A 20,953-nucleotide genomic window follows, 5' to 3' on the forward strand; every position below is an offset into this window, starting at 1 on the left:
TATTTTTCAGAACCTTCATTCAATTGGAATGGATGCCAAGTAAATGAAGTTTACCGATTTTTAATTACGGTACAATATATGTTCCTAAATGGTATATGTACAATTCATGATTGTAGAGTCTTCGGAATAGTCAATCCGGAAAGTTATAAAACTGTTTACCGAAATGTGGATTCATAAGTGAGCACTAGTGATACCAAAGTTTTCAACATGTTAAACGTGAATTATAAAGCTCAGTACTTGAATTTGAGACACTTTCTCAAACTATGGAAAGCTTTATTGAAGATAAGTAGTGGCTAATAAATTTATTTTAAAATTCAGATATTAATGAACCTAATGAACTAAGATTAAAAAACGCACTACCTTTCATTATGCTAATGATGTTGCGATTTAAATATAGTCTTTTTGCAAATTATGTCACAGATGAAGATTCTTCTAGTTAGGCTAAACGTCAAAGCGATCTGGACGAATTTTTGTATAGTGGGTTCTCTTATGAAAATTATTAAAAATAATTCCACTGAAGCTTGTTTTCGATTTATTAATTTGCACCCATATATGGTACATTTTATTTTCTAGGTTTTGAAGTTTGTGTAGATTTAATCAAATCACAATTGAAGTAAAGAAATATAAACCATTGTAGTTATTTAAAAACCTGAACCAATGTATATTTTATAAGTTGAAATTTTTTTGTTTCATTTACATATATTTTAAGAGAAAAAGTGGTACTTTAATATAGTAATGCAGTTATTCTTCCAATATAATTAATATAAGAATAACATTTATTTCCTTTCGTTTTGATTCAAGGTATTTTGCAGTTAAATGATTGTTTACATTTAAGACAAATAAATATTACTTTATTTTTAAAACAATAATTAACTTAATTTACAATGCATTGATATACATTATATAAACGTTCAGGGCTGTAATGCTTGCACATATTACTTCGAGGACACTGTATGCAAATACATAACATAAAGTTTCATATGAACTGAAGAAATAAATAATACAATATGGGATTGCATGATACCCTACTAATGAAACCTAATTGCATATACATATAATGTCACACGAGTTTACATGATACTCTACTACGGAAATATATATATATTTAATGATATTGTATATTAAAGTTCTATTATTTTTGTTTTTTAATGCACTTTTACAAAATTTAAAATTTCCTTAAATTTAAATTATATTAATTATAATAATTCATTTATTTTTAACGTCCGTTTTAACGAAAGAAACCAAATTCTAAATACAAACTATTGTTTTCAATGGAGAGGTGTTTTAAACAGTATTGCCAAATATCCATCATCAGTGGTCTTGGAATTATTTTTTATATTTAATTATTTGAAAATAATTCTTATTTTTTTGGTGCAAGCACCAAGGGTTGAACTTATGCCCTGCCAAATTTGAAGTTCAGAGTCAGTGTTCATTAGTCAATTGACTTAAGCCGTTCTTGACGTATATGTTCGAACTTGGAGTTTTATTAATTTTTTGTGAAAGTTCATCAACAAATTTACTTGCTGTGTTAGATTACAACGGAATCATAAAACAACTGTAAAATAATTGAATCAAGCATTATTCAATCAGGCACTATTTATTGCATGATATTATAATAACGGAAATTTATTTAATAAATTTATTTAATATTTATTTAATATAATATATTTAATTTAAATATGTAAGATTCTAATTTATTTTTTTATTTATTTTTTTTATTTGCAGTATTTAAATTTTAATGTGTTAAGCAATTAACCTTAAAAAGTGAAATTTCATCTTCTTTTGTGAATATTTTTTTCTCCTCCATCAACAAATGTACCTTTAAAAAATTTCAAAAAAGAAAAGCGCAAATGGAAAGCAGAAAAATGGAAAAAAGAAATAAAAGGAACTCAAAAACCGAAAGAATTTCCACAAAAAAACAAAACAACAAAATAACAAAGAGTAACAGTGCGGAAGCAATAAACACAAACGAAATGACTGTGAACACATCAAACATAAAAACCAGGACACAAAAGGCAGTAAAACATATAGTCCAGGATACTCGATGGCAACATAGCACCATATGGTGCATAAATAGATTTAGTACAATAATACTATGGCTACTATTACTAACATTAATGCATACCGCATATGCTGCCAATGCCCAAGAGCTTAGTAAACTTACAACGAAGCGTACATCAACAACGGAAGCGGAAGACGCAGTTACGCTTGAATCCTCGTCAGTGACAAGATACAGTCAACCATTGATAACAAATGACAACGATGATAGTTTTCGACCGATTATTCCCAAGGATATTGATCCTGAATATATTTCACGTAATGTTTTCACAAAAACAGGACAATATCGTGTATTCGAACCAGTCGAGAGCGACTTGCGAGCGACAACAACAATAACGAAAAAAGGCCAGAATAAAAGAGTGTTGACACAAAATTTGAATACCCTACCTTATAGAGAAGCAACAGTTTTAACAACAACAATACCAAACTCAAAAGCGTTGCCAACAAGAAAAACAAGTCCACGGACAAACAAATTAAAGCAAGCGTCAATATTAGCGGAACAGAAAGGGAAGTCCTTAAGTGGCGTTACAACCCAAAGGAATGGCGAAAATGAAATTGGTTTCAATGAAATACGAAGGAAAGCACAAGTGCCAACAATGCACACAGCCGACGGTGCCAATGAAACATTCAACTCCGAACATAAAGGACTTGAAGAATTACTCACGGAATATGTGCAAAATTTTTTCAACAATGGACAATACGAGCCTTCGCCAGGACTTATTTATGAGTTACAGAAAAATCACACAATCAGCGGTGACGATGGTGACCTCAAATCTGGCCATAAACGTTATGTGCGGCATGCAAATGTCAGTAATGATGCCAACGTAACCGTAAATATTCCCCGTGTGCTGCAATCCGGACGTCTTCTCTTCTTCGCAGGTTTGAAAGCAATTTTATGTATTTTGTGTACTTTATGAGATTTTTTTTTAAATTTTAATTAAAAGTTTTCACGTTCGTTTGTTAAAAGTGATTTTTTACGGTTTTCGTTTTATTTATTTTATTTTATTTTATTTTGTATTTTAATATTTTTCATCTTTTGCAGGTTTGAAAAAGATTATGTGGCCAATTTACATGGGAATACAAGTGCTGAAATCTTTGCTCTTTGCCATGTTTCTGCCGACAATAATTGGCTCGATTGGAAAGCTTATAGGAAAGGGTAAGCAAATGATATGGAAATTAAAGATGAGAAGTAATTAAAAGTAAGAAGAAGAAATTCAATGAAATGTATATATCCTCAAGGAATGTGAAGTTGTTTCGGGTTTATGGTCCGCCTTATGTTGACAATAATAAAATTTTGTGGTTTCAATTTAAAGAATTTAATATTTTAATAAGTATAAAAATGAAAAATTTAAAAATATAATATTGAGAAGGAAAGTTTAAATTCATTTTTTGTTTATAAATTAAGCAGATTTATATTTAAATTCAATACTGATCAATACTGATCTATTTTAACAAATATTTAAATAATAATGCTATCAGTACTTTAAGTACTTTAAATTGCATACATAAAATAAAAAATAAAATAAAAAAGGATTATCGGTAGAGTTCCACGTAAAAAGTCTATATAACTTAAGTATTTAATATATAGTCAACTAGTTTTATCTTTACACCGACTTAAAGAAATTCAGTATTTTAAAAAAATGTATATATACATATATACAAAAATGTATACTCTTATTTCATTGTTTCGAAATGAAACACTAATTGTATATGAATGGAGAGACATATCTATCCATATAGATAGAAACATATATTCCTTCTTAATGAGTACACTTTTACGATGTTTTCCTCGAGAAGAAGACACACATTAGAAGCATGAACATATATTTTATAAGGGCTCAGAACATATTTTTTTCGGTATTAGAAACTTATTTATAGAGTTTCACATATTTGAATTCGAAAAAAGTTAATTTAATACCAATTACTTTAAGAGAAAGAAAGTGGAGCATAATATATAAAAACTGTTTTATTTTTCTCTCAATGTTTAAGTTCTAAGAAAAATAAATCTAAAATTGATTTCTAAAATCAATTTAATAAAATCACAAGTATAAATACTCATACTCATCAAGTGAAATTTATAGCATAATTCTTCGTAAGTGGATTCCCCTAACCGAATCCTATTCACATTCATGTTGCCATACTTCCATTCTGGTACCAGGAACTTTAAGTCAAAATTTAATATCAAAAATTGTGCGAACTTAACGATATGTCATTCTTTTTCTATTCCATAATAAGCTGGTGATTGATTGATACTTCACATGATTTGTTAACTAGCTTAAATCTGTTCATTCAGTAAGTGAAAGGTTGAGGTAGAATTACAGAAAATATTTCTTCTTAATATAGAGAAACTGAAATCCCTAATGAGGCGCTTAAAAGTAAAAAGTACGCTTTTGTAGATTTTATATCATAAAACGAAAAAGTTTCTGAATTGCTAATGTAATAACTAAGCCATTGAATGTGTGCTAATATACTTGTGTAGATACACAGGAGTATCTGCAAAAATACTTTGTATGTAAAGAGCAGACACGTGTAATGACTCTGAAATGGAATTGTTTTTACTTGTCACATAAAATTTGATATACATAATCACCCGCATAGTAAATTTATAATAAATTAATATAAAATTCTGTTTATAGGCATTATTTCTGGCTCAGCGCCACTCTCTGTAAGTCCACTGCAACCACCACAGGATTTAGATTTCAAGGATAATTCATTTAACTTTGATGATGACAGCAAATTTATTATGGCAGACGATACTGGCAAGGAGCCTGCGTACGCCTACAATCAACCAGGTTTGCATTTCAATATATATAAATTTATGCGCATACGGAATCCTATTGAAATTTAATAATTAAACACAAATTTTCTTTGAACAGAAGCAACACAGAACCAAAACCAGTACACGTTCGATGCAGATGCTCTATCGCGATACGGCATGACGGAACAAGGGATGAAGATGCCTGGCAGTTATATGAATGCACTACAAAGCATCAGTTCGGCTTCATTTAAAAACTCGAATTCAATTTCTGGCAGCTCTTCAAATTCGATGTCCGCACCTATGCAAAACAAGCCGGCAGCACCAGCGAACATGAACACATTTCAAACCTTCCAAAAGGTACCAGCAACATCTTTGCTGTTATCGAACTATGATCCATTTTACAGTCCTTTGTTGTCACGTTTGGATTCGGTATTTGCGCAGCTCAAAGTGAATTCCGAAAACGAAGAATGCCGTGAAAAGCTTATATGTTTAATGTACGCACATCCGGCAAAATATGCACCCTACAGTAATTTAGTGTCAGCACAGTTGAGTCGGTAAGTGTTACTTGTTGACTGGTGTTGGTTTGTAACTAAGCTTATTAGTATGATTTAAATGCCGTCTAAAAGTAGGCAACGAATATTTGTAGTTATTCGAGCGAGTGTATGGAACGAGTGTATGAGGATTTTTACTTTGTGATATGGAAAAGTTTTGTTTGGAATTTTTAAATAAATTTTTTTATTTGCATAATTAAATCTTCTATATACAACATATTTTTTGCTCCTGGTATACCAGATTTATTACCAGATGTCTACACACATGTGTGAGATTGTCAAACATATTTTAAAGTTATTTAATACACATCAACTGTGAGGAAGTATACGTATAACATATATGGAAACGATGGAGTATGGAACCAAATGCTGCACAGGATTGATGTGAAATTGAATTTGAGTCCTTTTATTTATTTTTCACCAAAGGTGTTTTGAAGAAAAATATATTATTTGTTGATTGTGTGAAGCTTACGACGCATTTCGAACATTATTAAGGGATTTGCTGTTTACATGAAAGAAATGCTTACGTTAAAAATAATAATAAATCTGTAGTGTGAAATAATCATTTCAGCAAATAATATATACTTTTCATAACCTTTTTTCCAAAAGGTATGTCTGTGTACACTATATACACAGAATAGCTAGCACAAGTCTAAGAGACTCATTGAGTTTTATTTCTTTTTAATTAATTATCTTCTATGTAAAAGTTGTCTAAGTAGAAGTATTAGAGAGATGGATTGTTTCTTTATTGCTATTTCATGGGTTTACAATAAATAACAATAAAGAAACTAATTACAGTTTCTAATTACAGCACAGCACAGTTGCTAATTGTTAACAGATTCTAAACATTATAACTTAAACAAATTAAAAATTTTTTAATGATTCAATTTTAAAACAATAATAAAAGTTTGAAATACATTTCACAGCTTTTTCACTAGGTCCTTCACCCTTATTAGTTACGATGTAATTATTACAAACATCACTTTTGGTTATACTATTAATTTTTTATAAATACTACTCGTTAGTACACCAACTAGTATTAGTGACGTTAGTATTATCAGTAAAAACTATTAATTAACTATAAATTATTATATTAACTATAACTAAAAATGATTACAAATACGACTTTTGTTCATACTATTATTTTTTTTATAAATACTAGTCGTTAGTACATCAACTAGTATTAGAGACGTTAGTATTATCGGTAAAAACTACAAATTAACTATAAATTATTATATTAACTATAACTAAAAATTATTACAAATAGCACTTTTGTTTATACTATTAATTTTTTATAAATACTACTCGTTAGTACACCAACTAGTATTAGAGACGTTAGTATTATCAGTAAAAACTATAAATTTCTTTTTGTCAAGGGTTGAAGGTGAGCAAATGCTGACCATATAGTTATTACAGGTATCGCCCTATACCCATTATTTGTGGGATTTTTGAAACTATTTCTTACATTTGGTAATTAGCTTTTTATAGTATAAAGTGCCAAAGCTTGAAGTCGTATATTAGGATATAGAAAAAAAATTGTTCTTAAGTTACTTTTAGATAAATTTTTTTTTGATATCTTGTATCTCAAATATTTTTAATTATAAATCTATTTCTCTCATATAGTTTTCTTCGTTCCTTTCAACATAGAGACGCTTCTTGAAATTAATATACTTTGATTTAAAACACTCTCTATGGAATATATAAAAATCTTATTTATATATACATTTAGATAATAATCCATTGAAAAGTGATTAAATCCTTAATTTTAAGCTTAATTTGTTATGAAACTTGAAATTATCTACGAAACCCAATAAAATTTTAACACTTAAGTGTTTTTAATATATCCGAAAACTTAAATTGAAGTCCTTCCACATTCTTTAAGGATATTTAAAATAATTTTTCTGTAAATATTTTGTGGCTTACTTCGCTTTGTCCACAAAACGAGGACATTTAGTCCTTCTGTTTATTCTCTATCTTGAGGGTTTAAAAAATAAAAAGAAAAATAATAAAAGAAGAATAAAAGATAAATAAAAATAAAAATAAAAATGGTGTTGTAATTGCCAATTGCAGGAATTTTGGAGTGTCACTAAAATGCTTTTCAAATTATACAAGCCACGCCAATTACATTTAAATTTCATTTCTTATATGTTTTCATTTAATTTTTATAAAATTCTCATTGCGGAAATTTTTGTTTTCAGGGAACTAAATGAATTGCGAAAACCGACATCGGATAATCCAGACATTTTACGCTTCTTTAAGTACATGCGTGCGGCCAAGGATGGACAGGATGGCGTTGATTGCGAAACAACCTTTGATGGCTGCACAGAATTCAAGGATTTCGAAAATCCAGCTATGGTTTCAACATACAACGACATCAATAAACTAGTACAAGCACGTAAGCTGGCGTAGGGGAGAAGGGAGAGGTAGACGCCAGGGACCTATGGGATGTAGATAGTAGCACTAAAAATATTTTCTCTCGAGTCGAGCTGAGGATTGCAGTAAAATTTTATTTGTTTAAAAGGGGACCCACATTGAGGAGAGCACACTTTACAGTGTTGCTACACTTTAAATGATTTCAGTTTTGTGTGAAGTACAGAAGTTTAAAGTGGCAGCTGTTGTACAAATAAAAAGCTGAAAATGAAACAAAAAGTTACTAAATGAATTAAATTTAGTAATTTTAAATAAAAATCTAAATGTAGCCATAGCCGTTTTAGAAATGTCCAAAGGACATTTTTGTTTAACAAATATTGAAACAAAAGGAAAATTTTATTTATATAGTATTTTGTTATTGTTAGTATTGTATTAGTGTATTGAAAATATTTATTTTAAATTTTTGTCTTACGAATAATATTGTATAAAATTTATGGATGAAGTTCGTGCCGAATTGGTCAAGGGAGTGTTAGATGGAGTGTCCTTTTTAACATGGAGGACAATATAAACAATATCTTAAACTATTTATAAATGCATGTCTGGCAAATAATTTTAATTTTATTTTGTAGAAACTTTAATTTGTTAGGTTTATCTAGATTTAGTTGAAAACTAAAATTTATTGTAAAAAAAACAAATACATATATATATATATAGAACTATGTATATTCCTTAGTGCCTATCGTTTATTGTAGTAATGTTATAGGCATGACTTTAATTTCATTCTATGTAAATAATAATATAAATATAAAATTAATTTAAAACATACACCTTTTGTTGAAAGAGCATTTAAATTTATTATAGCAAAATTTTAATTAATTATTAAAAAACAATATATTATTTTCTAAAATAAAATTTATTTATATTTTCTGCTTAACTTATTATGCTTAATGTAAACTTATTTATTGTTCTAATGAATTTTTATTAATAGTCTTATTTACATTTATATTTATTTACATTCATTCAAGTGTTTATAATTTAATTGCTTAATTCTTAAAATTCTTTATAATGTATTTATCTGATTTTCAATTTATTTGTTTTTTCATTTTTAGTAATTTTAGGTTAATTTGTTTAAGTTTATTTATTTATTTATTTATTTAATGAATTTAGCTCTTTTGTTTATTCGTATTTATTGAAACATATTTAGTCAACTTAAACTGTGTTTGCTTAAAGCCAACAATTAAATTTACTAGAAAATTAAATAAATTATTTAAAAACAAATAAAAGATAATTAAAATTATTTTTATTTCAATAAATTATATATCTGTTTTACCGAAGATAAGTCAGTATTTATTTACACATATGGATGCTATTTGTTAGCTATTTTCAGCTTAAAAAATCTGTTGTTGATTTTTATATTAACCTAATAAAGACAGGGTTTCAATCAAAGAGGGTTAGAATAGACAAGGAATCTACAATTGTGTCTTGTGGTATATTTTTTAAAAACTTGTAAAACTGAAGTAACTTTGAGGTCGCTCTAAATTTGGTTATTTGTATATATGGAGTGTTTGGGGTCTTTCTTAATATTTTTGAGTAAAAATTTTGTAGGTTTCTGAAGTTATAAAAACATTGAGTGATCAACAATTGCAACAATTTTTTATTCAACTGCTAACACTGGACGAATTGATCTATAGGTAACATAATACTGAAGATTATGATCGCTGTGTATATACCATAGACTACGAACGTTGATAGTCTTCATAGTTTACCAATGGTCTCATTGTATACGGTGTAAGGAATCAGTATTTTATTTTTGTGCCTAATATTCCTCCTCCAACTTCGTTAAGTGGTATGTGTTAAGAACTGTACATGGATAGTTGGTTTCTAAGGAGAAACCCGATGCCGTTCTATGCAACCTGGGTGAAGTGAATTCAGGTATACCTGCAAAATTCCTATACCTGGCTTTTCTTGTAATTAAAATAAGCTTTGTCTATGTAACTCTTAACTTCTAAGATGTTGATAACGGCAGTTTTATGAGTTCACTAATTTTTGAAAAGTATAAAAGTTTAGTAAATCAGTAACTTTTTTTTGCAATATATTACATTCATCCTCTAATCAGGAGGATAATTTTCGGGTGAATTCCTTAAAGTTCTGCACCACCGTTTTTTTTTGCTTTAAAGTTGTGTGCCGTCTTTATACATGTTTAAGCATTCTTTCGTAATCACGTCGGCCCTGTCTCAGGCTCTTCCCGTAGAGTACTCACAATCAAAGTCTAAAGAATAAGTCTAAAGAATCTAAAAAATTTTTACCCAGGATACTAGTATCCAAACAAAATTCTACCGAAAAGAGAACTCTTAATTATAATAATAAAACAATATGAATTGATTATAAAATTTTCATCATATACTAGTTTTGCTTGTCAATAAGAGGAAGAAAAAATATTCCAACCAATGAGATCGATTGTAACATTTTTGCGACTGATCTGATCAGATTGATGATATTGGTAAGTTTAAGAATATTCTTTTGTAATAGTTTCTAGGTCTAATTTGGTTCAATGCAAAGATAGATGGTTGCATATAATAACTTATTGACAATCACGGAATGGGAGCACAATGGATAGGTGGAAATTACCTTTTTACATTTTTCTCTGATATATTACATAATGATTAAGGGATAGTAAAGACTAGTTAAGACTAGTTAGTGATTTATTTTATTTATTACTTATTGGAACCGAAAATTTTCTCAGAATTTTAATAATCAAAACATATCAGCTGTTTCTGTTATTTTCGGTTTTGGTGTCGCGGAACTAATGTGGAAAGAGCTAATATATGATGACTGGAGAGACTCAAATTGGGTTATTTAATTTTTTGTTAAATTTATTTTTATAAGATTATTTTATAATTTCTTTGCAAAAAATAAACGCTAAATTGATGAGTTCAAAGTAATAAAGATATAAAATTTAAAAAGAAGTTATTAAGAAATTATTTGAAATTTTTTAAACAAAATAAATTTTGTTGACTATTTTCATCGGACTTCATTTTTTTTTAACATTTTTATAAACAATATTTTTCTCTACCAGTTATCGTACCAATACAAGGCACCACATCTATATAATTCAATTAAACATTTTTCATAACTCCTTAACCTGATTAGAGTTTGAGTTTAATGTCAACTTTATTTCGGTTATTTTTTGAAAATTATGTGGGTGAATATCATTGAAAAATTCATTACCACTGACACTTTTATAAGATTCAAAATTGAAATGAATGTCATCAATAATTTGTAAGATAATTGCTCAAATGACAAGTCAAGCCGTTCACTGTCAATCACTTCCAACCTATAGAGTTCAGTTAAAAAACTTTTAATTATATTTGTTTGAAAATAAATAAATGAGAAATAAAAAAATATAAGAAAATGTTTGTCTGTTAATTATAATTAATTAGCTTAGATAAACATAAATGAAATTATATCTACAACAGGAGTTACTTTCGAAATTACTAAATAATCTAATCTTTAACAGTCAATCAAAAATCAATAACCAGAGAGTGACCTTCCCCATAACCAAATCACCGGTTGAAAGTAGCAAAATTTATTTCATATGAAATTCAATTAAATTTTACTATTTTAACCAAATTATTTGCTGCAAATGAAGTTGAATTTAATATCAATTTATTATAATATAATTTAGTTATTTTATATCATTTTAATATGATTCATTTTATTCTAAGTTAATTTACTAAAATAAAATTTTATGTTTCATGAGAGATAAACTACTGAAAATTTATATATATTAGTTATTTAATTAATTATTTTTAGAGAAATTTTAATATCTATTTTTCTTTTATAATCTTTATAAAAATTTCCTTCTACGTGCTCAATAAATTTCCTATATTTCTCGAATCTATTGTGGTTATTAGACCTGCTCTAATGGGTTAAAAAATGTTTGTAGATTATATTTAAGTAAGAATGATGAAAATAAACTTGAAAGAACAATTAACGCTTTTAAGAAACCCTCCAAGTCCCTACAAAGAATTATGAGAATCTGGTAGTTTCAAAGAATTATTCAATACTGATTAATAGGTTCGAGTAAATTAAACTGGAGCAATAAAAAAAATTAGGAAATTTAAATCTGGTTGGGTAGAGTACACTCTCAGAAAAACTCAAATCAATATAGCTCGACAAGCATTGAGGTGAAACCCACCATCTTCTAGCTATTTAGAGCGCCATGTATGCTCTACATGACATCGAGAAGAATTTTGTTGTTGTAAGTTAGTACTATACGAAACCTCTCTATTAAATACCATAGTTTCTATTAAGTAAAATAGTCACCACTGTTAAAATCAAATTTAAAACGAATAATTTAATAAAATAAAAATAAGCCATGGATAAATTTTTTAATATGATGTTAAAGTAAATTTAAATTTTATTAATTAATAAAACAAAACAGAATATCCATTATTTAATAAAACAGTACAAAACAATTAATCAATGAAAACAAAATATACTTTAAAAAAATTTTTTAATTTTTACAGTACTTTAAATATACAAATAAGTTATTAGGACCTTAGGAACTGATCCACTTTTCGAGATATAATTTAATATTTTTTAAGAATGATGGGGTTAAGCCAATTTCTGCAGAAAACTTACACATCACTCTCTATCACTCTCTTATCATTATCTCTCAGTGAAGCATAGCGCCTCCGGCTGACACATATAGATCACAATTATCCGAGATATTGCGCTCCATTGAAACGCAGTGTTATTTTTACACTCGTAAACCGTAGTCTTATTTTGATACTTCCTATTTTACTGGTTTAAAAATCTTTTAACTAAATCAAAAATATCCAATATCATTATTTTTGAAATTAGTTCTATCATATGTGCTATATTGTGTTGAGTCAGGTTTGTAATCGGAATTTCTGGGACCAACTTCGTACTATATTTAGCACTCCCATCTAACTAGTGTTTTAGACGCCTTAATTTTATTTTCTATTTACGTCTTAGTTTTATTTATATTTTTTTTATATTATTTTTTACATTATTTTTTTTTTATATAATAATTTTTTTATATTATTTGTTTTTTATATTATTTTTTAAATTATATATTTATATTATTTTATTCATATTATTTTTTCTATAATTTAACACTTGACTACACCACATTTTATTTTTTATTCGTGGTTTTTTTTTGTATTTTAATTTCTATATTTTTTATGAATATTTTATATGTTTTCTATGGATTTTGATTTTAATAAAATATTATTCTTTTCACCACTGTTTAATATATTTTGTGTAAATTTGTTTATTTCCGCAGAAAAAAATAAGCTTTGGTTTTGGCTTATTTTTTTCCGATTTTCATTTTCGTTTAAAATATATTTTTTGTGGTGTTGCTTATTGAAGTTATGGCATTCATGGTTTTTCCTGAAGCATTAAAGTTTTTCTGCAACTTTTGGAAAATCTTTTATTACATAAAATGCATAACTGAAATACTTTTGGGATTTTCCAATTAGTTTACAAACTCAGCTGCATTCGTTAGTGTTTCAAATTCACTATGAATTTTTTTAGTTGATTGCAACATTCAATAAAAGTCAAGACCTCAGCTTAAAAATAAAGAAAATGTAAATAATAAAAAAATAATTTATTTTAAGTATAATTTGCATAGATTAGCTAATATCCTATTTCCTGATTTTAAAATTGAGAAAAAAGATGAATAACATTAAGATCTAAATTTCAAAAAGTTGCTTATTCTATGTAGAGAAATAGCCAAAATACAAAAGACCATAGACATAGATAGGTTGTTTAATCATTCTATAGCTTAGATACTTTTATTCGTGATATATTTAATATTTTATCAATAACAGTGAGTAGGCACTAGGTCCACTCATGCTATAGTTTAGAAATGTTTAGTCATACAATATTTATATTTTATCAATAATATTGGACAAGTACCTGGATAGTGAATGAAGCTGTACTGCTACTGGGTCCAAACATTCTATAGTTTCGAAACGGTTATTCTTACTGTATTTAATATGTATGAATTTATCAATAACAGTATACAGGAACATAGTGAATTAAGTTCTGTTCCTACTGGGTCCAATCATGCTATAGCTTAGAAACGTTTATTCATGCTATATTTATATTTTATCAATAAGAGTAGACAGCTACTTGGACAGTGAATGAAGTTCGACTGTTTCCGGGTCCAATCATGTTATAGCTTAGAAACGTTTATTCATACTATATTTATATTTTATCAATAAGATTAGACAGGTACTTAGATAGTAAATGAACCTCTGCTGTTGCTGGGTCCAATCATTCCATTGCTAATCATTTATTCATACTATATTTAATATGTATGATTTTATCAATAGCAGTGGACAGGTACTTGGATAGTAAATAAAGTTCTGCTTCTACTGGGTCCAATCATGCTATAGCTTAGAAATGTGTTATTCTTACTAAATTCAATATTTTATTAAAAACTATTCAATTCAAAGTATTTGGCTTTTGATACTAAAATTTATACTTTTTAAAAATATTGGAACTTACTTCATTTGATTTAATTTAATAAGAAACATTGAATTAAACGAAAATCATTTATAAATAAATAAAAAAAATATAGTTCGTGAGTAAGTTCATCTGCTTCAAGTGAACAATCTGTTGTCATTTTCACGGTCTGTAAACATTGATTGAATAATAATTTGAACTTAACTGTAAGTCAGTGCCATATATGTCCCCGGCAGTTACCACGATGAGTAAGTCAAGTTAGTGTTGCAATATGAAATAAAATGTAATAAAAAATAAAAATAAAAAAAATCTATTCAAAGAAATCCGAAACAGACTGCGTCAATGAAGTGGCAACACAAAGGCAATAACTGATGACTTAAGGCACCACTAACGACAGATGTAAACGGGTAAGTAAATCAAGTTTGGCTAAACCACAAATAAGTCACATACATAAAATAATAAATACACTCAATTGTATATAATTTAATATATAAACAAATGATATATAACGATGCTGTAATCGTGGTGATAATTGAAGTGAAAAGAAGAAAGAGGAAGAAACTATATTAACTTAAGTCAAAAGTAATCATACATAAAGGCAATGCAAATAAGCGCAACTGAAAGGGAAAGACTGTGAAATGAGATACAAAACACAATCAAGCGTACAGTTAAGTCAAAACCCTTTCACATATACCCAGTCAAATCTGCACACACCTCACACCACACACTTGTAGAGAGAATTGCATAATTTCTGTAAAAATAAGAAATTTTTTTCTTTATGAGGTCTTGATATGTGGAACAACGCCGGTACTGTTGGTCTTTTCCCAACTAAGCTTTGATGACTCATGTTTGGTAAAAATAATTCGGCTTGCATTTTGGGCAGTTTGTAAGTAGTGCTTTTGTCAAGGTCTCTGTGAACATCGCCACTAAGTCGTGTCTGAGTATTTTTGGTTTTTCTCAAGGCGCGCTCAAAATAGCGCACAGCCACAACACCAGCTGCCGGACACGCGTTCAATCTAGGGTTAACGTCATTTGAGACCTACTTTTATAAAGACAACAATAAGCAACAATAAGCATACATCATTGATTCAACCTACCACAATAAAAAAATTATTAACGCCAGCGTTTTGAGCGTTGAATTCACTGTGTAAGTCACTGTTTGCTTGGCTTCGAGTCTCTTCGAGTCAAGCGGGGCTTCAGACTGCCTATGAAGACAGTGATTTTTTTAGTTCAATTTTAGTTAAATTTTTTTTATTTTTATTATGTTATTTTTTTAGTCTTGTTGTCTTTTGTTTACATTTTTTTTATTTCATTGAATTTTTATGATTTTTTTTCAGAAACCGAAACTCAAATTACAATTTTCGGTTTTTACCAACTTTACTGCATTGTTGAGGTCCAAAAAATGTTTTCATATAAAAAGTTGCGTACCGGCAATTTCAGCTCACAGTTCATTTTTAGCAACTTTGAAAGTAGCACAAAAAGTTCCTCTGCTGCCAGGATAATACGGAAATTTAGACAAAAATAAGCAACGTTCAAAGGTAAAGCATTATGTGATTTTTTTTTTTGAGAAGTGTTTAGTTTTGGTCTTTGAAATGCAATTTTCTGAATAAATTTGTGTTGTAGTGAAATTATTTTAAAATTAATTAATGTGAATGTTCGTGCAAATGAATAATGTATAAAATGGATCACGTGAACCACGAAAAGTTTGAAAAATCTAAATGAAAGTTTATTTTAAAATCATCAAAAGTTCGATTAAGGATCAAAAATTGAGAAACTGTTTTGACGTCAATGCAAAATTTTTAATATAAAAATAATAGTTTAAAATTAGTAGATATAGTGTGATTAAATTATTCTTTGTGAAGTATTTTCTCATTCACAATACAATAAATAATAATAATTAATTCAATTGTAGTATAAGTGAACTTTTTAAATTAAAATGGCATATACTTGAATTGAAAAAAATTAAAGTTGAAATAATACTTCAAGTCTTATAAGTAAATTTATATTAAAAATTATCAAATGTATAGTAAACTTATTTTTTTTAACTTTTTATCAACATTTAATAATTACCATTAAATAGCTTTATTATCAACATGGGCCTATCTAAGTGGGTAAAATGCTGCGAATGAAAAATATGTGCAAAGTAATATTTCATAATAAGCATAAGTGGCCTATGGGGTAATGTGCCCCTATAAATGTAATGTACCAATAGTGAAGGTTATATGGACATGTGAATGTTTCAGGCCGTCTTGTTTAGCAATAACATAAATATTTTTAATGTGAAAAACTTTTTTGTTTAGGTTTTTGTTAGTTATGTTGAGCATTTTCCGAGTTAGTGCATCTGGGCACCTTTAATTTTTTAATAGCAGGGGGTTTCTGCAGAGTCCCACTCCTCTCACTGATTAATTTGTGTATTCCTCATAAGTTTTGTGTGGTTAGTGATTACTCTGAGATTAAATAGTGCTAAGTAGGGCAGGCTGTCGATTTTTGTATATAGCTTTAGGGGTCTGTCCATTATGTATTTTTTGACCGGAACTATTGTAAGGTCTTTTAGTATCTCATTTATGCGAAGAATTTAGTTTTGGAACTTCTTTGCTTTTACCATTATAATTCTATTAACATAATATTATCATGTTAATATTACCATTTCTATACGAAATATAATTCTTATTTAAACAATATAATTTTTAATTATGAATTAATTGATAAACAAGTAATATACAATCAATGATTGATTATTTTTATGGAACAACATTTTTTTTATGGGGAGTGGCTTTCCCACAATTTTTTTTTTACAAGAATCGAATCATTTTTTGACCTCTTAATAGCGTCCGTGATTACCATTGATTATTATTTTTACCGTTTTGCTCAAATTACCGTTTTGCTCAAAATAATTATCCTTTTTTTCAAAAAAATTTTTTCATAAAAGGGTTTTTCGAACAGTGTGAACTACAACAACAAAAATTCAGTTTATATTATTTTAATTAATTGAATTTTTGGCTGACCATACAGTTATTTCGAGTATTGCCAAATACTCATCATCAGTGGTCTTGGAAATAAGTCTTGTATTTAATTATTCGTAAATAATATTTTTGAGACTGCAAGTACCACGAATCGAACTCGGGTCCAGCCCAATTTTCAATAGTAAACAATATTAGCGGTACTCCTCCAAAGTGATAAGTACCTCATAAACCTTATAAACGTATAAATTTATCTGTTTGGTAAATAAAGTGTTAAATTTTGTGTGAAAAATAGTTTATACAAACTTGATAAATTTACACAAAAATTTTACGGTATAAATTTATATCATATAAATTTATTTGTTGTCAATACAAAGTTGCATGCTAACACCATTTCGCTCAATTTAGGTACTTTGTTTTGTAATTTATTGATAGTGACACAGTTGATCAATAAAGTTTGCACAAATATTTAAAATTGCTACTATATTGGCAAAAAAAAATTATAAATAAATAGTGCTATTATACAGCAGATTGATTAATTTACACAAATATTTCACTTAGTGCGTTGATATAACCGTAAAGATAGGCGCATAAAATTATACATTTGATAAATTTATATGCTTAGAGAAGTACTCCCATTATTTTAAATTAAATAAATTTATTTGTATACTCAGATTATCATCATTAATATCTATTATATATATTAGTTTCTTTTTATATTTTGTGATTCTTACTCGCACCATTAGTTTTTCAATCTTCATGGTGGTTCTGTTGTCACTCGATTTCATATCCATATATATTTCCTAATGCTTAAATGTCTCATTGTATACGAGTAGTGATGTGAAATTAGTTCAGCTGATATTTTCTTTCTTGGTGCTGTTAGATGCCACTTGTTTTTATTTTCGCGCTTGTTTAATGCTAGCTGCTAGTAAATGCGAGGACTTCTGCTTATTTTGGTATGTATTTTTGGTACAGTTCAACAATTCATTTATGTTTACTTAAAATGTAAACTTAAACTTACAATAAGCTTTTAAAATATTTTTAAGAAATTGTTCATTTACTCTGAACTGTATAATAAACCTTAAACACTTCGTATTGGGAAGATTAACTCCACACATTTACTCCACAGTAGTTAAAATATTTCAACTATCAAATCCATAATAATAAATTATTATTATAATAATCAAATAAAGTGAATCACGCTTAATTATAATTAAATTTTAAAATTGCTTAAAAAATAATTTATGCCAAAAATCAGATTTGCAAATTTCATTGACCTTCGTGGAACCAATAAATTTAATCTACAAAATAAATTTGCATTGTAAACAATAGAGATGAAATGAACAAATTATGGAGCGCGGGTGTTTCCGGGGAGGTAAAAAATAAAACTCAAATAATCATGAGCGCTCAACACTTTCAGTGTGAATTTCATAAGCGCCAATTAAGCCGACTGAGCACTTTTTGGGCCAAATTTCGTAATTTCGACATTAATTTTGCTATTTTGTATCTCAAATGGAAATTTTGCAGCTTATAGAGTTGGTTTTCTTTATTTCTGTTAACATCTTCAAGCAAAAATTTTGATTTAAAGTTTTTGCAAGAAAAAGAAAAAGTTTGTAGCTTTGATTTTACATTAATTCAGCAAATAGAAATATTGTTAAATGAAATTTAAATTTTTAAGTAAACCGAAGTTTAGTATGTGTTGTAGAATTAAATTTTAAATATTTTAAAATTCTTGCTTATATTCGAAGCTCATCCACTTTTCACTTCAATAAACTAAAACTGGAAGTTTCCAAAGTTGGGGGTCTGAAAGTCTTAACTTTTTTCCTAAAAGATAATAAACAACGTTTTACACTAAAACGTTGGCTAATTTATTTTTGTATGAAAGCATGTATATGTACATTATGTACCATATATATATGTATGTATATTTATACATACAGACATATGTTACATCACTGCTTGTTTCAAACTTTTAATAATGCAACAGGAACTTTTAATGCATTTTTTATTAGTGTGTGCAGCTGTTAAAGCCTTTCCTTTCATTTAAAAAAAAACAATGTTTTTAAAACAAAAATTCAAGTTAATTAAAAATTTAAAATAAAATTCTTTTTAAATAGAAATTTGCGTTTAGCACTAAAAGTTGGTGAACAATATAATTCATTGTTTTAAAATAAAAGTAACGTTAAGCTAGAGATAATGATTTTTGACTTCATAAAAACTTTATATTCACATTAGAGATATCAAATAAATAGACAGTAATTTACTAATTTGGTTTTAAGTCACATATATATATGTATATATATATATCTATGTATGTATACTTATATGTGAATATAAGTTTTTATATTTATTTACTAATTCATTATTTTTTTGTGACTTAACACTAAATTTAATTTAAAACTTAATTAAGATTAAGGAACTGTACAGCTAGGTCCTTCGTCCTGTGTTTATATACTTTATAATTGTAAAATATATGATAATATTCAAAATAACTCAGTCAGTTTCAAATCATAAATAAATTATTGTCTCATTTTTTTAGCCATCACTGTACTCACGCATTCAAAGCATATAAAATTCTTGAATTTATATTGCATAGTTTTTGGCTAAGGAATTATTTACAAAAACTGCTTTATTAAATTATATCTGTTAAAATTTGAATGATATACACTCCAAAAGTATAAAGGTAAAAATATGTTATTAATATAAAAGTAATAAAAAATAAATACAAATACGTGCAAGCGGTATTCACGATATCGAGTAATAAGCTCAGTAAATAGTAAAAGTGCAATGGTTTATTGCACAATTATTGATATAGATTTATAAAATAGTGTCCCATATTATTTTTATTTACTTCGTCAACTTAATTTCGCCACTTCACGTAACATAATAGTTGAATTTTAACTAAATTATTAGTTATTAACTATTTGTTTAATATTATTAATAAAATAATAAATAACAATAAGTCAAGAGCACACATTTTCATTTGAATGTGAACGCAATGAAAGTCATTCCTCATTTAGTTATCAATATACGTATGCAAAATGCTTTTGGAGATACATTTTTCCTTTTGATTGTCATAATATTAGGTTAGGTTGAGACGGTGCATGTAAATATGATTATCAGCACTGACACTCGAAAATAACTAACAGCCATTGTAGTGCCTCTAAAGTCGTATACTACATTAAGTATTTTTTTGAATAAATATCCTTACATACTTTATACTTTTTGGTATAAAAATCTTATACCGTATACTTATATACCTTATACCATATACCTAGATATTGTGAAGAAGAATTAATAGGACTTCTTTTGTTATTTGAACTAATCTAGTAAGAACGATTTCCTGAATATTGATGTCTTTTTGTCCGTAGTCCTGGATGAAGTTGTTGTAGAAGCTCAAATATTAACTATCGGTTTTACTGTGTCTATTGTGGGATTATTGTGTTTTAAATAGTCATAGATCGATTTCACTTTCTCTTCATCGATGCAACTTCTGTGGTCCATGCAGGAGTTCTCGAAAGAAAGTAAAGTTAAAGGGTATTGTGCAATAGTATAGTGCATCATTATGACTTTAGTTAGCAGATACAGTGCAAATTAACTGAAATTTAAATAATTTTTCTAGTGGCATATCTAGGGTGAAGGATTAAGGATAGTTTATCTGCTAATATATTGTCAAAAAAAATATTTTCTAGTATATCATATATCCTACCTATGCTATCAGGGTGAAGGATTAGGGGATACAGCCTCCCTTGACAAAA

At 27.7% G+C, this 20,953-nt stretch overlaps 1 protein-coding gene across 1 annotated transcript; it reads left to right on the forward strand.

The window, feature by feature from the left end:
- The first annotated feature begins 1,920 nt into the window (after nucleotides 1–1,920).
- LOC119683422 lies at nucleotides 1,921–8,049 on the forward strand. Its single transcript, XM_038097089.1, has 5 exons — nucleotides 1,921–2,937; nucleotides 3,101–3,214; nucleotides 4,695–4,850; nucleotides 4,935–5,370; nucleotides 7,566–8,049. The coding sequence occupies exons 1-5, from the start codon at nucleotides 1,974–1,976 to the stop codon at nucleotides 7,774–7,776; spliced, it is 1,881 nt and encodes a 626-aa protein (XP_037953017.1). The 5' UTR covers nucleotides 1,921–1,973; the 3' UTR covers nucleotides 7,777–8,049.
- The last annotated feature ends 12,904 nt before the right edge of the window (nucleotides 8,050–20,953 follow it).

Source organism: Teleopsis dalmanni, chromosome 2, assembly GCF_002237135.1.
Source record: "Teleopsis dalmanni isolate 2A chromosome 2, ASM223713v2, whole genome shotgun sequence".
NCBI classification, from domain to species: domain Eukaryota; kingdom Metazoa; phylum Arthropoda; class Insecta; order Diptera; family Diopsidae; genus Teleopsis; species Teleopsis dalmanni.

Excerpts from the sequence above, each read along its gene's own strand:
- LOC119683422 (XM_038097089.1), top strand. The coding sequence starts at position 1,974 with ATGACTGTGAACACATCAAACATAAAAACCAGGACACAAAAGGCAGTA. Across the intron at positions 2,938-3,100 it reads ACGTCTTCTCTTCTTCGCAG|GTTTGAAAAAGATTATGTGG; the intron begins GTTTGAAAGCAA and ends CATCTTTTGCAG. Across the intron at positions 5,371-7,565 it reads GTGTCAGCACAGTTGAGTCG|GGAACTAAATGAATTGCGAA; the intron begins GTAAGTGTTACT and ends TTTTGTTTTCAG.